The following is a 14,860-nucleotide window of genomic DNA, read 5'->3' on the forward strand; positions in this document are numbered from 1 at the left end:
ATAAGATATTAGAATGCAAAATAACACAATATATAATACAATATAATTGGAATTGAAGCTAATAAATAAAATGAGTGAGAGTGAGTGTCTGAAAACTAAAGGCCTTATGCTCATGCTGGAGGCAAGGCAGCTAGGGAGCACCCGCTGCTGGGTCAATCTGAAAGGGAAAGAGCCTGTGTCTTGTGACACACAAACAGATTTTATCTTTCCCTCTAAGCAGAAAATGGAAAAAAACATGAAGCAACACAGTCCTCTGGGGTACGTAGTTCTTCTCTTCTGAGATAGGTATACCTGGAATTATTGATGATCCATGGAGCTAGAGCATTAACTCTCTAACTCCCAATGCACTACATGATATTATGATGTGGAATACCAATAACAAAAATCATATAACTGTGACCACAGGAAGGATCTGCCCCTCTGGAGACCAGAGCAAGGGTATGAGAAGGCAGTGCCTGAGAAAATAACTTTTTTTTTTTCTGAAAAGAGTGGTCAGGCACTGGAATGGCCTGCCTAGGGAGGTGGCTGAGGCACCATCCCTAGCGCTGTTCAAGAAGCGTTTAGATGAGGAGCTAAGGGATTTGATTTAGCAGTTGGGTAGGGATAGTGATAGGAGGATGGTTGGACTAGATGATCTTGTAGGTCCTTTCCAACCTAATCTATCTATGAATCTATGAATCTATGCGGATGAGAGGCTACAGCCACAGCCCTGCTCTGGTAGCACAACATCAGGTGCCTGAGGAGCCTTCAGAGGTTGAGGGCTGGGTTTCTGGCTTGGGCTCTTCATCATCTTTAATTCTACTTCGACATCCTAAATGCTATTGAAATCCCAGCCTTAAATTGGCATCTGTGTGCCTCTGGCTTAAAGGATGTATTTGTCATTCTGACTGGTTTGATCTTACCAAAACTAAATTTCAGCATTTCAGAGGATTTTTTTTTTTCAGATAAATAATTATTTATTATTATTTGGCAAATAATTCTTGCAGGAAAGATTTTTTTTTTCACTGACCTTTATGGCAGTGTTTTTAGTACTAGTGAGAATGCTGGCTAATTATACATTACCAAGATGTGTAAAAATACAGTTTAGAATGGTAACAACGTTTTAAGGATCTATGATTCGTAGCTGAGAAGTGATTAGATATTATTACTGAAACTGATTATTTTAATGTTTTTCAGCAGATAGTACTCATGAACATACGTATGTATATATATTTTGAGATGAATAGTGAATATTAAAAGAAAATTGTAAATCTAATGTATGTAAGTAGCACTTCTGTTTTGTCTGTTAATACTGGTATGTATCTGTGTGATTTATTCCACTCTTCTCATTGAGTGGTTGGGGAACTTTTGCATTGCTATTAACTTATAAAATGGGGATTATATATTTTTATGATTACAAGCAAACCCAAACCATAAAAAAAATCAAGAGGAAAAAAACCAAAAAGCTGCCACCACTGCAGAAACACCCTGTGAGAGGTTCTTATGCTCCTTTTGGGTGTTGGCTGCCAGCTATAGTTTCTCATTTCTGTCCTTTGTCTTCTCTGTCACTTTGTGAAATTAGCTGGAAAATAAGGGAAAAAAAACATGTGGCTTCACTCTGAATCACTTCCCTGACTTCTGTGTGCCTGATAGCTGCAAACAATGGTACTAGCCCCAGTGGAAGGAGATGGCCTGAAAAGGAGCAGGAGGAAAGGAACTACTTCATCCACTGCTGCCACTGAAGGAAGCTGGTAGCTGGTCCCTGAGGCTGCGCTTTTTGTCACCAAAATAGTCATGACCTCGAGGAAAACCTTAATGAGACAGCTCTGTAAAGCTTTGGAGGGACGTATTTGGGCAAAGAGAAGTCCTACCAGTGGTGTACTGCAGAGGGCTTCTTGAAGAAGAGATGATAACTTGTTTGTGACTGATAAGAGGCAATGAAAGACAAGATTTAAGTCGAAATGTATTCAAAATGAAAACATCAGCTTGAATTGTAACCTTAAAATGGCATTAGGTGGCTGTGGAACAGAACATATTCTATGTGTTGACTTCACTTTTACTCAGAAGTGAACTTCTTTGCCTTAGGAATAATGTGTAAAAACATTTTTATCTGTTTCATGGCTCTGTGTTTTTTGGACTTTGTTAAGGTGATGAAATAATTACAGAAACATTAAGAAATGCCTTTTAATTAGTTGCTGACTTAGTACTGGCAATATTAGAACTGCAAGAAACAGGGCACATGACTTATGACAAGTAAATGTGATCTCCTGAGGCCACTGAAATTTAAAATAACACGAAACATACACAAAGCTGGGAAGACTGATGTGGAAATTTCAGTCATATCTATAATTTTCTGGTATCCAATCTCCAACATTTTTTTAACTAGTCAATCCTGATTTATTTTTGGTAGAGAAAGTAGAAATGTAAAGGAAAAGAAGTTTTCTTTATTTTACTTAGTTGGATTCCACTATCAGAATTAGAGGTAAAATGTGGTTGTTAATTTATTTTACATATATTAAATGTAATAATTCCTATTAATATTTAATTTGTTCTCCTTATATGTCCTGTAACACAGTTTTCCCTAATGATTAGGAAGCAGCAGTGGGAAATGCGTAGTAGAGGAATATTTCAAGTTGCTCTAAACTCTCAATTTTTTTTATGACTTTGATGTTGATACTAGGATGGACACACCCTGAGGAAAAAGGGGATTATCTTTATTTCCAGAGAGACATTGCATTGAGTATTTCATGGTCATAACCCTTTTTGTAAGGGTAGCTTGTAGCTTCATAGGCAGAAAACAGCTCCTCTGCCCCTTTGAGGGAAGAAAGCAAAGATCCTTGTGTTGAGGTTTCGGCGATGATGAGAAACGAGGAGGCAAATATTGGTGGAGTTCTGATGCAACCGTGTCACTCCACATTTTTGCTGTGAGTTTGCCTTGCCAGGAGCAGGAGGAGTTGAAGGCAGAAGAAGAAAACTGCAAATTTATCTACTCTGGCAGCTTGTCCTTCAGCCTTAGGAAGCAGAAAATCCAGACCCTAGAGCTGCAGCTGGGATTTTCCCTATAGCAGAAAAGCTGTCACTGTCTGACACCAGCAGGCTGAGTGTCTGTACCTGTGTTTTTCTTTCTACTGTTTGTGCCAGCCAATAGTGCTTTCTGTATGACTGATAAAATGTCCTTGGATTCCATAGGAACAATCATCCAGATTAATTCTAACAGCCCCTCTGTTTGAATGCAGTATGGCTATTACTGGGATGTACTTAATAGTTGGAAATGTGTTCTGATAAAATCTGCCTAGTTGAGAAGGAGAAACGACACATGGATTTATGATGAATAAAGGCTTCTGAATTAAATCTAGATATTATTTTTCATTGCCGTGATTCCTTCAGTTTTCCACATCCTTTGGATTGATATTGATTTTGTGTTACAAGACATTTTGAACTGAAGGAAGTTAGAGACATTCATTAGTAAAGTTGTTGATACTGAATGTTATTCACTGGTATAATGAATATAATGTGAAATCACAAGCACTGAATGAGTGAAGCTGCCTTCCTTGTTGAGAAACAAGTTCAAAAAATGTCTGAAGTTAGACCTACCTATTTTTATCAGTGAACAAAATTAACTACCAGAATGACTTGCATTAGGTTTTTGCTTGATTCGTGGTCTTTTTGAATTACAGATTTATATTTTTCTCAAATGCATGATTTTCTCAATGCTTTGTTAGAAATAATCATTTTAAGACAGGAACTCCTTTGGAACATGTTCTGTGTGGGAGTTCAGAAAGTGATAATGGTTCTTTCTGGCTTTCAATTCTTTCCTCTGATTGTATCAGTATTCCACAGAGAGAGAGTTTAGACTTCACTGTCCTTGTGAGACAGAAAAGTGCAAAATTATTTTGCAAAATAGTAGGTAAGAAAACAAAAGACTAATTTAAGATCGTAGCATAAAAGAAGAACTTCTGTGGTGATTTTCACTATAGTAATTTAAATAACTGTTAAATATAAAACTAACATTCAGCATCTGTTGCAGTGATTCTTGGTATTCCAGGCACTTGTCCCCTTCTCTTTTTTGGTGTCTTCTTTAGTGTATTGCAGATGAGAAACTTGCAACTGTAAATATTGAGAAAGAAACTGAAAATAATCTAAATTTTTTTTTCACTGAAGTGTTATCTCTTTACAATACAGACTGCCAACTATTGGTTCACTCTTAGCTTGATTCAAGACCCTCAAGTTCTTGTTAACACAGCATCTTGCACACTGATCCTGCTCTGTTTTATTGGGCATGGCATGAGGAAAGGAGCAAGAAAGCAGCCCTTTTCTAAGGATATTTATGTCAAAAATTATCAGTTGTGAGTCATGACTATACTGTCAATCTTTTTTATTATATAGTTTTAGAAATAAAATTGGTACCCTGAGGGAAATAAAGATAGATTTTAACTTTCTATGTAAATTCCTCGAGATGCACAAATAGCATTACTTCTACCAATAAAAAATAAATAAATAAATAAATATAATTTTTCCCTTAAATGTAGCATGGGTATTAGAAACAATTATAAGATTTCAAATTTCCATATAAAGTTTATCTGGAGTGTATGATTTTTGGAAAACTCTGAGAGTAGATAAGACAATAAGCCAAGATCATGTTTAAATAAAATTTCCATGTGTAATTCTCACCAATTAAGCCTACATACCCAAAACTTTGATCCAGCAAATCCTGCTTGAGTCTTATTAAAAGCACTGCATAGCTGGTTGGAAAAATTGGCAACAAGGACAGCAGAGGGATCTACAGACTTAGTAAGACAATACTGTATTGCATTTCATTGAGTTCACATTTAAATGTTTTCCTTTCAACTCTAATGGCAAAATAATTGTTAGTTAAAACAAATCCTTAGCTCTTGAAGAAGGCTAGATCATGAGCTTTTCATTCACCAAAACTGCACCCAATAAAGATATATATTTTTAAGATGTAAACTCAGAGTGAATTTCAACAAGTCTTACCTATTTGTACCATTCAGATATTATTTAAATAATCATCCAGATTTAATTTTTGATATTTTTGTAAATATGGTTTTGAGTTCAAAATGGGTACTGCCAAATGTTCTACATCAAATTCTACGGAGTTCAGTATGCTGATGATCATAATACTTACTTTTCTTACTAAAATTATAGCATGCTAAGTTATTATCAGCTATAATTGCCCCTTACAATGAAAGACTTTCCCATCTAAAGGGATGATAGCTTTATTTTATGTGCTCAGCAATGATGTACATACAATAAAATCTCTCAGTCCAAATGAGAAAATCGCATATTGTATGTACTGAGTAGACTAGGGTAGAATTCATCCAGAAAATAAATTGCCAAGGAAAGAATAATGATATAATTTTATTTGTGAAATAATTACTAAGTTTAAATCTTAAAATCAGGCAAAAAGTATATGTATTCATATTCTAGAAAATGTCATGCTGCTAGTAGTGAGGATTAATATAAGTAGTTCAATAGCTGAAAGTGGGGTTTGGTTTTATTTTTTTAAAGTGGTGGACTTCTCTTTGTTTGTTCAACAAAGTGACACATTTTTTTACAGGGCAGTAGTTAAAGCAGCATTAAAGTGCCATTGACATCATCCAGTTACTGCCCTGACTTGATTATATAACCTCTTTTGTGCAATTTTCATGCTCTGCTCTGTTTGAATGTTTTTACTATGCTGATGGCTGTTTTTCATTTCCTGCTGGGATGACCTTGAATAAAAAAAGAATAAGAATAAAGTAGACATAAGCAATATAGTCTTGCTGGCATTTGCAGTTCTTTTGTTCTGTGTTGAGAAACATAGTAGTTTGGCATTTATGGTATAGGTTATTTCTGCTGGGTTGTAATTAATCTTCAGCTGTTGGAAAAAATTAATGTTTCTCTTATTTTATTCTTTTGAATGTGCTGATTAACTAAAGTGATACACGTATGATAACTCATACTTTTTTTTAGAATGTCTGAAGAGAGGTAAACATTGTCAATGCATTGGTTGTTCTTTAAATTAAATTATTAATGAAGCCTAATAAATCCAATAGATCTACTGATATTTATTATTATTTTTATTTCATTTCTTAAATTTCTTTAAAGGGAAAATGAACAGGCTTGAACTTTTTTCTTGATTCAGTGTATATCACGCAGATGAGTAAAACAATGCAATGTCTTTAACATCTGGATCTTCTTCAGACTTTCTGTATCTCTGAATTTCACAGATTATAACACGGACATAATTCTTTGGATGCATTTTGCATTATTTCTGCTGATTCTTATCAGACAAAAGCCATTGTTGCCTTTTAATTCATCATATTGAAGTGATAAACATTATATTACCATGCAGTTCACAATCACTTTTAGAGGAAAAGTTTTAGATTTAAGTGGTTTTCACCGGAGATTTTGTCTACCTTTGTGGTACAGTTTTGGTATTGGGCTTTTTTATTATATTTATTTATATTATCATCCAAATATCGTACTTGAGAGCTTTCAGTTTTTATGATATTGAGCACAGATGCATCATTTCACATATTTCTAGCTTGCTCCTGTGGTGATTTTGCTTCTTTTGAACTGAGGAAATCTCCTTATAGCTAGGCTATGAAATGGCATAGTCAAGTACTTATCTTCACTGCTAATGAAGCTTCAGGGTTTGATTTCATTTGGAAATGTTGCAGTATTTTCTTTTTAATTAATATAGCGAAGTCATTAATATGTCTGCAGCACATTTCAACCATCAGTATGTGATATGACTATTTAATCTAAACTGCCTTTTTTTTTTCCCAAAAATTCAAATATTTACAAATTAAGTTCTAAAATCAAATGCTTTTAGACAGGCCAGTATAAATGCTAATCCAAACCTGAATTTAAGTGTGCTGTTTTATTTTCCCCATGGAAAATCTGATGAACTGGTTTTATTCTGTTTTGATGAATACTGTTTTGGAGAAATTTGGTACTCATTTTTGGGGGGGATTATTATTATTATTATTATTTCTGTTTGTTTGTTTCATGTATTCTAATTACCATGTGATGTTTCTTAGTATAAAGTTATGAATCTGAATTATACTCCTTTATATATGAGGGCAGTACACTGGAAAATAGTCCTCCAGAACAAGATTAACAAATGTTAGTATAAAAAAGCATTTAGAATGTACTGTTGATTGCATCCAATAACATTAAGTCAAATGTAAGTATTTTCATTTCTGAACAATAAAAAATTATGCAGAATGATGGCATATTACAAATGATTAAAGGGATCATAGAATGTTTTGTGTTGGAAGGGACCTTAAAGATCATCTAGTCCCAACCCTTCTGCTTTAGACAGGAACACCTCCCTCTAGACTAGCTTGCTCACAGCCCCATCTGGCCTGGCTTTGAATGCCTCCAGGGTGGGAGAATCCACAACCTATCTGGGCAACCTGTGCCAGTATGTTGCTGGGTGATCAAGTTCGATATATTTGAAAGCTATATCGCTCCCTGTAAATCCCACTGAGTGATATTCATCCTCTAAATATTCATTCATGGCTTTTGGTATGCATCGCTTTATTTTTTCAATAAAATGCTTTTTTAAACTTCTTTTGCATTTGTGTTCCCACTGTTGCATGTTAACAGAGATCTCTCTGTTTTTATTGCTGTGCGCTGCCAGGGCAAACTAAAATAGGGCACTGTGGAGTGCTGGGTGCTGCCACAGGAAAATTAGTTTATATATACGACAGTAAGAGCTGCATAATGTTCTTTAACATTTATACATTTAGAAACTTATAGAAACTCTGTGGAATTAGAAGTACTGTTAACAATTATTCTAGATTGCTAATTTGGAAATGCTGTTAGTTTATTGTTAAGAAAGGACTATCCTTAAAAGGGAAGGGGCTAATGGGCATATTTAGTTCAAATAGGGGATTTACGAGTAGCAGAGTTAATTTCTATCGGGACAAAAGGGTCTGCAGCCCAGCTTGTTAACATGAGCTCTTTGTCACAACAAGGAAAACAGATATTTCATGTTAAAATCTTATGTATCACAAAGAAAGTGCAAATAAAAGGCATCATTTCAGATAGCTCAACAAATTAGATACAGGATATTCACCATTTTGTGTCACATGAAACCGACTGTTTATTTAGGGCTACTTATTTTGCGGTTACCTGTATGTTACACAGCCAGGTCTCACAGACCTGAGTGACAAAACCCATGCACCACCTTTGCTGGGCACTGCTGGGTGCCTGAGAGGAGCGTGCCTCCAGGGCATCCAAATGTCAGATGGGCAGTGTGCTGCATGGCACGTTCTTGGCCCCACGACCTCTCGCTCACCCAAACGTTTCCGGCTCGTGCTCCATGAGTTAGCACGGAGCAGTTGATACAGGGCCAGGAAAGTAATCCTGGGTGTAGGCGGCTTACCATGTGTGGTTGAGATGCTGCTTGTGAATGAGAGCTGAGGGGATAATATTAGCAAAGCGTTTAGGAAGAACTAGGCTGAAGAAGGGTGCTTAGGAACATGACCACAAGCCCAGACAGTAACGTACAGTAAGTTGCGGTAGTGGGGTTTTCCCTAAATGTACTTTCGTGTCAAATCTAGGTGAAATTTGAAAGGAGTATATCTTTTTCACTGTGAACTATATGGTTAAAGACATAATATGAATTAGGAGCTAAGTATGCTAGGTTTGTCTGAAGAATTGAAAGCATGACAGTCACTTTTGGATTTTTATTCAAAAACTGTTGTAGTATCCTAAAATCCTATGCTGCCATCGCAATGGCATAATTTTTATTGGTTGCTTCATTTATTGATTTATTATTATTTTTTATTCTCACTGATAAATGGTAACTGATGAGGAAGGCAAAAAAATGACAGTAAAAACAGAGGTGGGCTGCTTGGGGCAGCAGGTGATGGAACGTGGCGGGTTGGTGGCTGCCAGGATTGCTGAGTACAGCATATAGTAGAGATATGCTTGGTTTATAAAAACAGAATGAGGGTGAAAGAGAAGTGAATATACAGGGAGCAAGCTTTTGGGAATAACAAGACAGTTGATTGCATGGTTGAGCAGGAGCTAGACTGAAAAAAAGGGAGGAAGAATGTTATCCTGCTGATTAACTGCACAACTTCAGCAGCACAAAATGCCTTTGAAGCACTGATGGCTCTCTGGTTGTACTGTCTCACTGCTTTCCAGTTAACTATTTCCACTTCCCAGGGACTGTTTCTCATCTCAGACATTCTGCAACATCTTTGTACTTAATAAATCTACTTTTTCCTTCTACTGTCATTGTTCTGAAATACTGAATACATTATGGCAGATTTCTACAGAGCTCTGCTTGATGCAAACTTCCAGCAAATAATCTTATTCTCTATCTTATCTCTGACTAATTGAACACGTTTTAAAGAACTGTCCTCTAAAGCATATTTCTTTCAAGTAAATGACCCATATAAAAAACCTGAACTAATCTGCATAATATATACTCTATTTCCTGTATTTGTGGTTATATAAGAAATAAAATTAATACAGTTGGAAATAATATATTATTGAGAAATCTACAGTGGTTGGGAATTAATGTTTTTTATTCTCTATGAGTGAAGAATGTCTCATGAAGAATAATTGCAGTGATTTAGAGAACAAAAAAGGGAGCATGTTCTTTATTTTGAGCAGCTTTTGTAATCTGCTTCATTCTTTATTGTAGAGAATTTTGTGCTGAAAACTTAATGAAAAAGCTCAGTAATAAGGAGTGTTACTTCCTTTGAAGGAAAATCTCTTTTAGAGGAGTGTACCAAAATCTTAGTTCTCAAATTTAGTTACATTAACATTTATTTGTTGGATTTTTTTTTCCAATTTTATTTTAGCAGTAGTATTAACTTCAAAGAAAGCATAATTAATCTTTATAAGAATGTATTTTTGTCATCATAGCTTTCTGTGAAGTATTTTGCTTACAGATGGTTCCCAATACCAAATTCGTTGGGCTCTAATGAAAATTTGGGTGCAGTGTTTTGTTATGGCTGCACGAATGCCTTTATGTAGAATGAAAGTAAATGGCTATGACTTCAAACATTATTTATTATTTAAACTCAACAGGTTAATAAGAGAAGGCACATATTGTTGGGATTTGGGATGCCCCCATATAAATTATTTTGATTAAAATTGCTAATCTAGAGATATCATAGTGAAAGACTGTAGAATGGATTTGACACATTAAAATGGTACTTGTTTTAATGTTGACTTGGAGGATGGAGTCTGTTGCATTCATGGATGTTAAGTGCTTATTTATCAGCTTATTCCCCACACTGTAGGGAGTAAACTTGCTTTCAATATGGGTTAATGTATTCTAACATCTAAAAGACATTCTGCATTCTCGCTGTGCTTAGTTTGGGTAAAGATTGGTTTTTAGTTGTGGGCCATTTGTAAGGAATGTGGTTAAGTTCCCGATTGTTTAGGAGCTAGATCTAGCTTGTTTTGTGTCTTTTAAAAAGTATTCAGTTTTCAGCATTCAATTTAGGAATACTGGTTGTTTTGTTTTGTTTTGTTTTGTTTTTCCCACTTTTGATTATTTTTCTCACTATTTATTTACTTTTCTTTTTTTTTTTTTTTTTTTTTTTTGCAAGAAAGATGAGCAGGTACTCTTTATTAGGGAGCCTAATGATAGGACAAGAAGACCAGCTGCCATCCCCTATGCTCCAATCCTCATCTCTTCTTGAAGTCTCTTTCTCACCTTCGTGACCTCCCATGAAGGCAACTGCTGATCAAGCAATTGTTTTTTTCTCCCCTCCTTTTTCTTTTTCTTTTTTTTTCCCTCTTTTGCACAGTTTTATTGCTTGCCTAAATGAGCAGCTGCTGTGCTACGTCACTGCTCACTTTTCAGCATCTCACTTGAGAAACTGCAGTTTTCTTCTTGGAGAAATTTTTAGTAAGCTATGGCATAACAAGGAGCTGAAGCTGGTGAAAACATCATAACATGACAGAAAACGTAGTTAAATAGAAAAATAAAATTCTTCAAGCAGCTGGATTTACAGGTTTTATAAGCAGTCCTAAGCCTCCACACCCAGAAAAGGAGAGTGGAGTAGCTTAGAGATCTTAAAAGCCATCTCTTCTTCCAAAGACTTTAGTCAATCCCAGTTTAGATTTAGAATTTTACTCTATTATTTACTAGCAGCTTTTAGAATATGAAGAGAATTCAACTGACTGTAATATAGTTCAACATCCATTACCCATTACAAGGTCCTTCATTGTGGAAGGACTTCATGAATGCACGTGTTGAGCCTAAATGCAGTCTTTCAGCAGTGACCAAGGCTGTATAGGAATAGTGTGGAATTGTTCTGCTTCTCCCTTCCTCCAAAGATATCGTTTATGCATGGAGGCTGGTCACAGTGTTCCAAGAACTTGTGCTTAGTTCGATTTTTCATATGAAAAAATACATAATTTCTATTTGTTTTGTTCCTAATAACATATTTATTTGTTTATTTTTTCCTACAGAGATCTAAGATTTAATAGGATTAAAGAAATCCAGCCTGGAGAATTTAGACGGCTTAAAAACTTGAACACATTGTAAGTTATTTTTCAACTTTCCTTTTTTGATTTAATAAGATTAACTCAATAGTGTGCCAAATTTGTTCACTTTTCTCAGATAAGTTGTCTCATAAATTTCAGCTATAGTATTCACACAGGTGAAGGAAGCAAGTTTTAGGTCCAGAGTATATGAAAGTAAAACCAGGTATTTGTCTACTGAAATAAAAACAAACACTATAACAAAAAAAAAAATTACATCCTAATGTTTTCTTAACTTTATTTAATTTCAGCTACAAAAATTCAGAAGTTTGCTATATCTTTTTTCTTTTTTTTCCCAAACTTTGCTAAGTGATTTAAGTGCAACATTACATATTAAATCATGCAGTCACAACAAACTTGTTCAAATGTTCAGGTGTTCAAATGTATTTCAGTTAAAAAATATATGACAATTTCTCTTTCTAATGTTTTGAACATTCCTCTTCAAAGTGGTAGCCTTGAAGGCAGGATTTAGAAAACTTTGTTCCTACAAGCTTCCTTTTGTTGATATCTCTGTTAGCACATATGCTATGTAAAGACCATGTTTTGTAAAAGACATTTTTACACACCTGTAATGCAAACGGTTTCCGAATATATTAGCAGCCAAGATGAGGAACTGAGATGGACAGTGTACATCATTCCTAATTACAGATTTGAATTATTTTATGGAAATGTGTGATCTCAAATAGAACAGTGGTATCAGTTAACTCTGGATTGTTACTTTTTATTTGTTCTGAAAGTGTGTTATCAATAAATGTATTGCAATGTATATTCACATCAGAAAGACAAAAATAGGATTTCCCCCAAAACAGTTATACCTGTGTAACGTAGCTCTAGGAATATTTCCTTCATCTAAAAAAAGAAAGGTTGTTTCAGCTTTTAGATTGTATTTTTTAAAAATTGTTTCATTTTTTTCCCCAGTCATTACTCTTGCAGTGCAAGGCAGTTTTTATTCTCCTAAGCTACTGGTATCAAAAAAGACTTTTGTTTTACTTTTTAAGTTTTTGTGCTACATTTATACCTACTATTATACTTTTTTCCCCATTATTCTTGTATATTAAAATAAACATGTTTATTTATTTTATAGGCTTCTAAACAACAATCAAATTAAAAGAATACCTAGTGGGGCATTTGAAGACCTTGAAAATCTGAAATATCTGTAAGTTAAGTGAATGCCACTTTTTTATCTATGTATGACTGAATTCATTCAAAGAGAAAGTGATTTGATCTGAGATTGAGTTTTCATCTGACTCACTATCTCGAGTGATAAACTGCTTTGAAAATGAGTGAAATTAATTTGTGGATTGGAGACAACTGTGAATCTATTTCTGCGAGTTGGTGGTTTGAGATTTGCTAATACAAGATTTCAGTATATGTCTGTAGTCAATGGTTTTTGACGAATTTTCAAGTTACTGTTTCCTATATGCAACCTACCTAGTGTCATGTGGAAAAGTCTCACTCCACTGCCTCTGGTTACAGTCATTATTACAGTGCTGGTCGCTTTGAGGTTTCAGTAATTTAGAAACAATCCATGAATTTCATTTTTCATCTAGCTTTCAACAGTGCAACCTGGAGGTTTGGGAGAAGGCAGAAAAATGAAAATCACATAAATTTGTGCAGACAAATTATTTGGTTTTCGAAGCTGCATTTGATCACATTTCTTGGTCTCATTTTTCAAGTCTTATCTTTCCATAATTAAATTGTTTACTCTCTAGAAATAGAGGAAAAAATAATACTGAACAGACTATCTCAATACATTATTTAAGTCCATGATGATTTGTTGGCAATATTTTTTTAAAGCACATGTTTGTATGATGGATCTGGTCCTTTGTAACATGAGATACAAAATAGTAATGGAGTACTTAAGGTCTCTTAATTCAAGATGTTTCTTTCAGTTGTCAGCAGCTGTGCAGAAATATTACTCAGTCCTAATTAGTTCTTTATTTACACGTGCTTGCTTTTGTAAAGCTGTAGCAAATCTGAGATAAATCTGTTACACTGAACAGAGTTAGCTGAACAAACGCATGTTTATTGTCATGTACATGCATTAATATCTATTAATACAATATCTGTATTTTAAATGGCGATCTTTCCTTCTTCCCTGTAAAATTTGAATCTGATGTTAAAAGTGCTTGCTCACGCAGTTCTTTAAAACTGTTGTCCATTTTGCTAAAATATTATTCAGTAAGTTTTTTTTGCCTATTTTGATGTTTTGATAAGAATATTCTACAGAGCTGTACAGCCGTAACACTATAAAATGTTCAAATACCAGCATAAGAAAGCTCAAATGTACAAAATAAATACAGTTTAACTGTGAAAAGTTTGATTCAGTAGACACATGCAAAGAGTATTCTATGGAACAAAGGAAGCAACTTTTTTACACAGTGGAATGTACTGGAGTAGAAGTTACAGAGAGAGAATATATTTCCTCTAAAAAGTTAAAAAATATTGTTTAGAGTCAAGTATCATAGAGTACAATCTGGAATAATTCAGGCTTTGGATTGTCTGATCCAAAGTGTAATGTGACTGTAACTTTTCTTCTCCTATTTGATAAAATGAGATTATTAGCCCGTGTTGTTTTGCATTTATGAGAACAGAAGTACTAGGTGGTGGATAGTTTTGAATATTTAGGCTTCACGGATATTAGAAAGTTGGTTGTTTCTCAAGGGCTTTGATTTAGTGAACTATAAGTATATATATGCATCAACAAATACAAATGCGAGTATGTATATATAAAATCTGCAAATGCATACTTGTATATAAAATATGGACGTATAAAATATAATACAGTATATATTAAAAAGAAAACCAACAAAAACCAAAAAGCCAATGTCAGAGAGGGGGAGGATTCATTCCCATGTATCCCTGCAGACCAGTTTTTCTGCAAAAACTTTTTCAGAGAATTCTCAGTGATGCCCCTACATTTTCTAATGCCTTTTTCGTACTATTCATTTATGAAATTGAGTTTATAGTTTCATGAGGTGCAACTGCTTTCAGAATTATTTGTCAAGAGGAAAATATTTTAATAGACTAATGTCATTTTCCCAGCTTTCTATGCATTAAAGATATTAGTCATTCTAGAAGCTGATCCCTAAATTATAAAAAGAAAACTGCACATTTGGTTTTGGAAGCTTTGGAAGCTTATGTTTTAGATTATTTTTTTGTTCTTTACGTAATTGAAATTATGACAGTTCTATAAACATCTTTTGCAGTTGTGTAAGCATAATTTTTACATGATCTTAGGCTGCTTGTGGTAATACTTGGTCTGAATCCATATATCAAATCAGAGGGTAATAATATTGTTACCTTTTTTTTTTTTACTCTGAAACCAAAGGTATATAGCATATGTAGCATATAG

The 14,860-nt window shown here is 34.4% G+C and overlaps 1 protein-coding gene across 2 annotated transcripts in view; it reads left to right on the forward strand.

Moving 5' to 3' along the window:
- The window catches only part of PXDN (peroxidasin), a 573,716-nt gene that overhangs the window by 13,406 nt on the left and 545,450 nt on the right, over nucleotides 1-14,860 (forward strand). For both annotated transcript variants that reach the window (XR_010621880.1, XM_065730770.1), the window contains exons 2-3: nucleotides 11,434-11,505; nucleotides 12,590-12,661. Coding sequence is in view for 1 of the 2 variants with exons in the window: in XM_065730770.1 (XP_065586842.1) it covers nucleotides 11,434-11,505; nucleotides 12,590-12,661 (144 nt within the window). In the remaining variant the exon portion in view is untranslated. The remainder of the gene's footprint in view (nucleotides 1-11,433; nucleotides 11,506-12,589; nucleotides 12,662-14,860) is intronic.

This window comes from Cyrtonyx montezumae, unplaced genomic scaffold (genome assembly GCF_038088225.1).
Source record: "Cyrtonyx montezumae isolate F1298 unplaced genomic scaffold, pur_monq_1.0 scaffold_13, whole genome shotgun sequence".
NCBI classification, from domain to species: domain Eukaryota; kingdom Metazoa; phylum Chordata; class Aves; order Galliformes; family Odontophoridae; genus Cyrtonyx; species Cyrtonyx montezumae.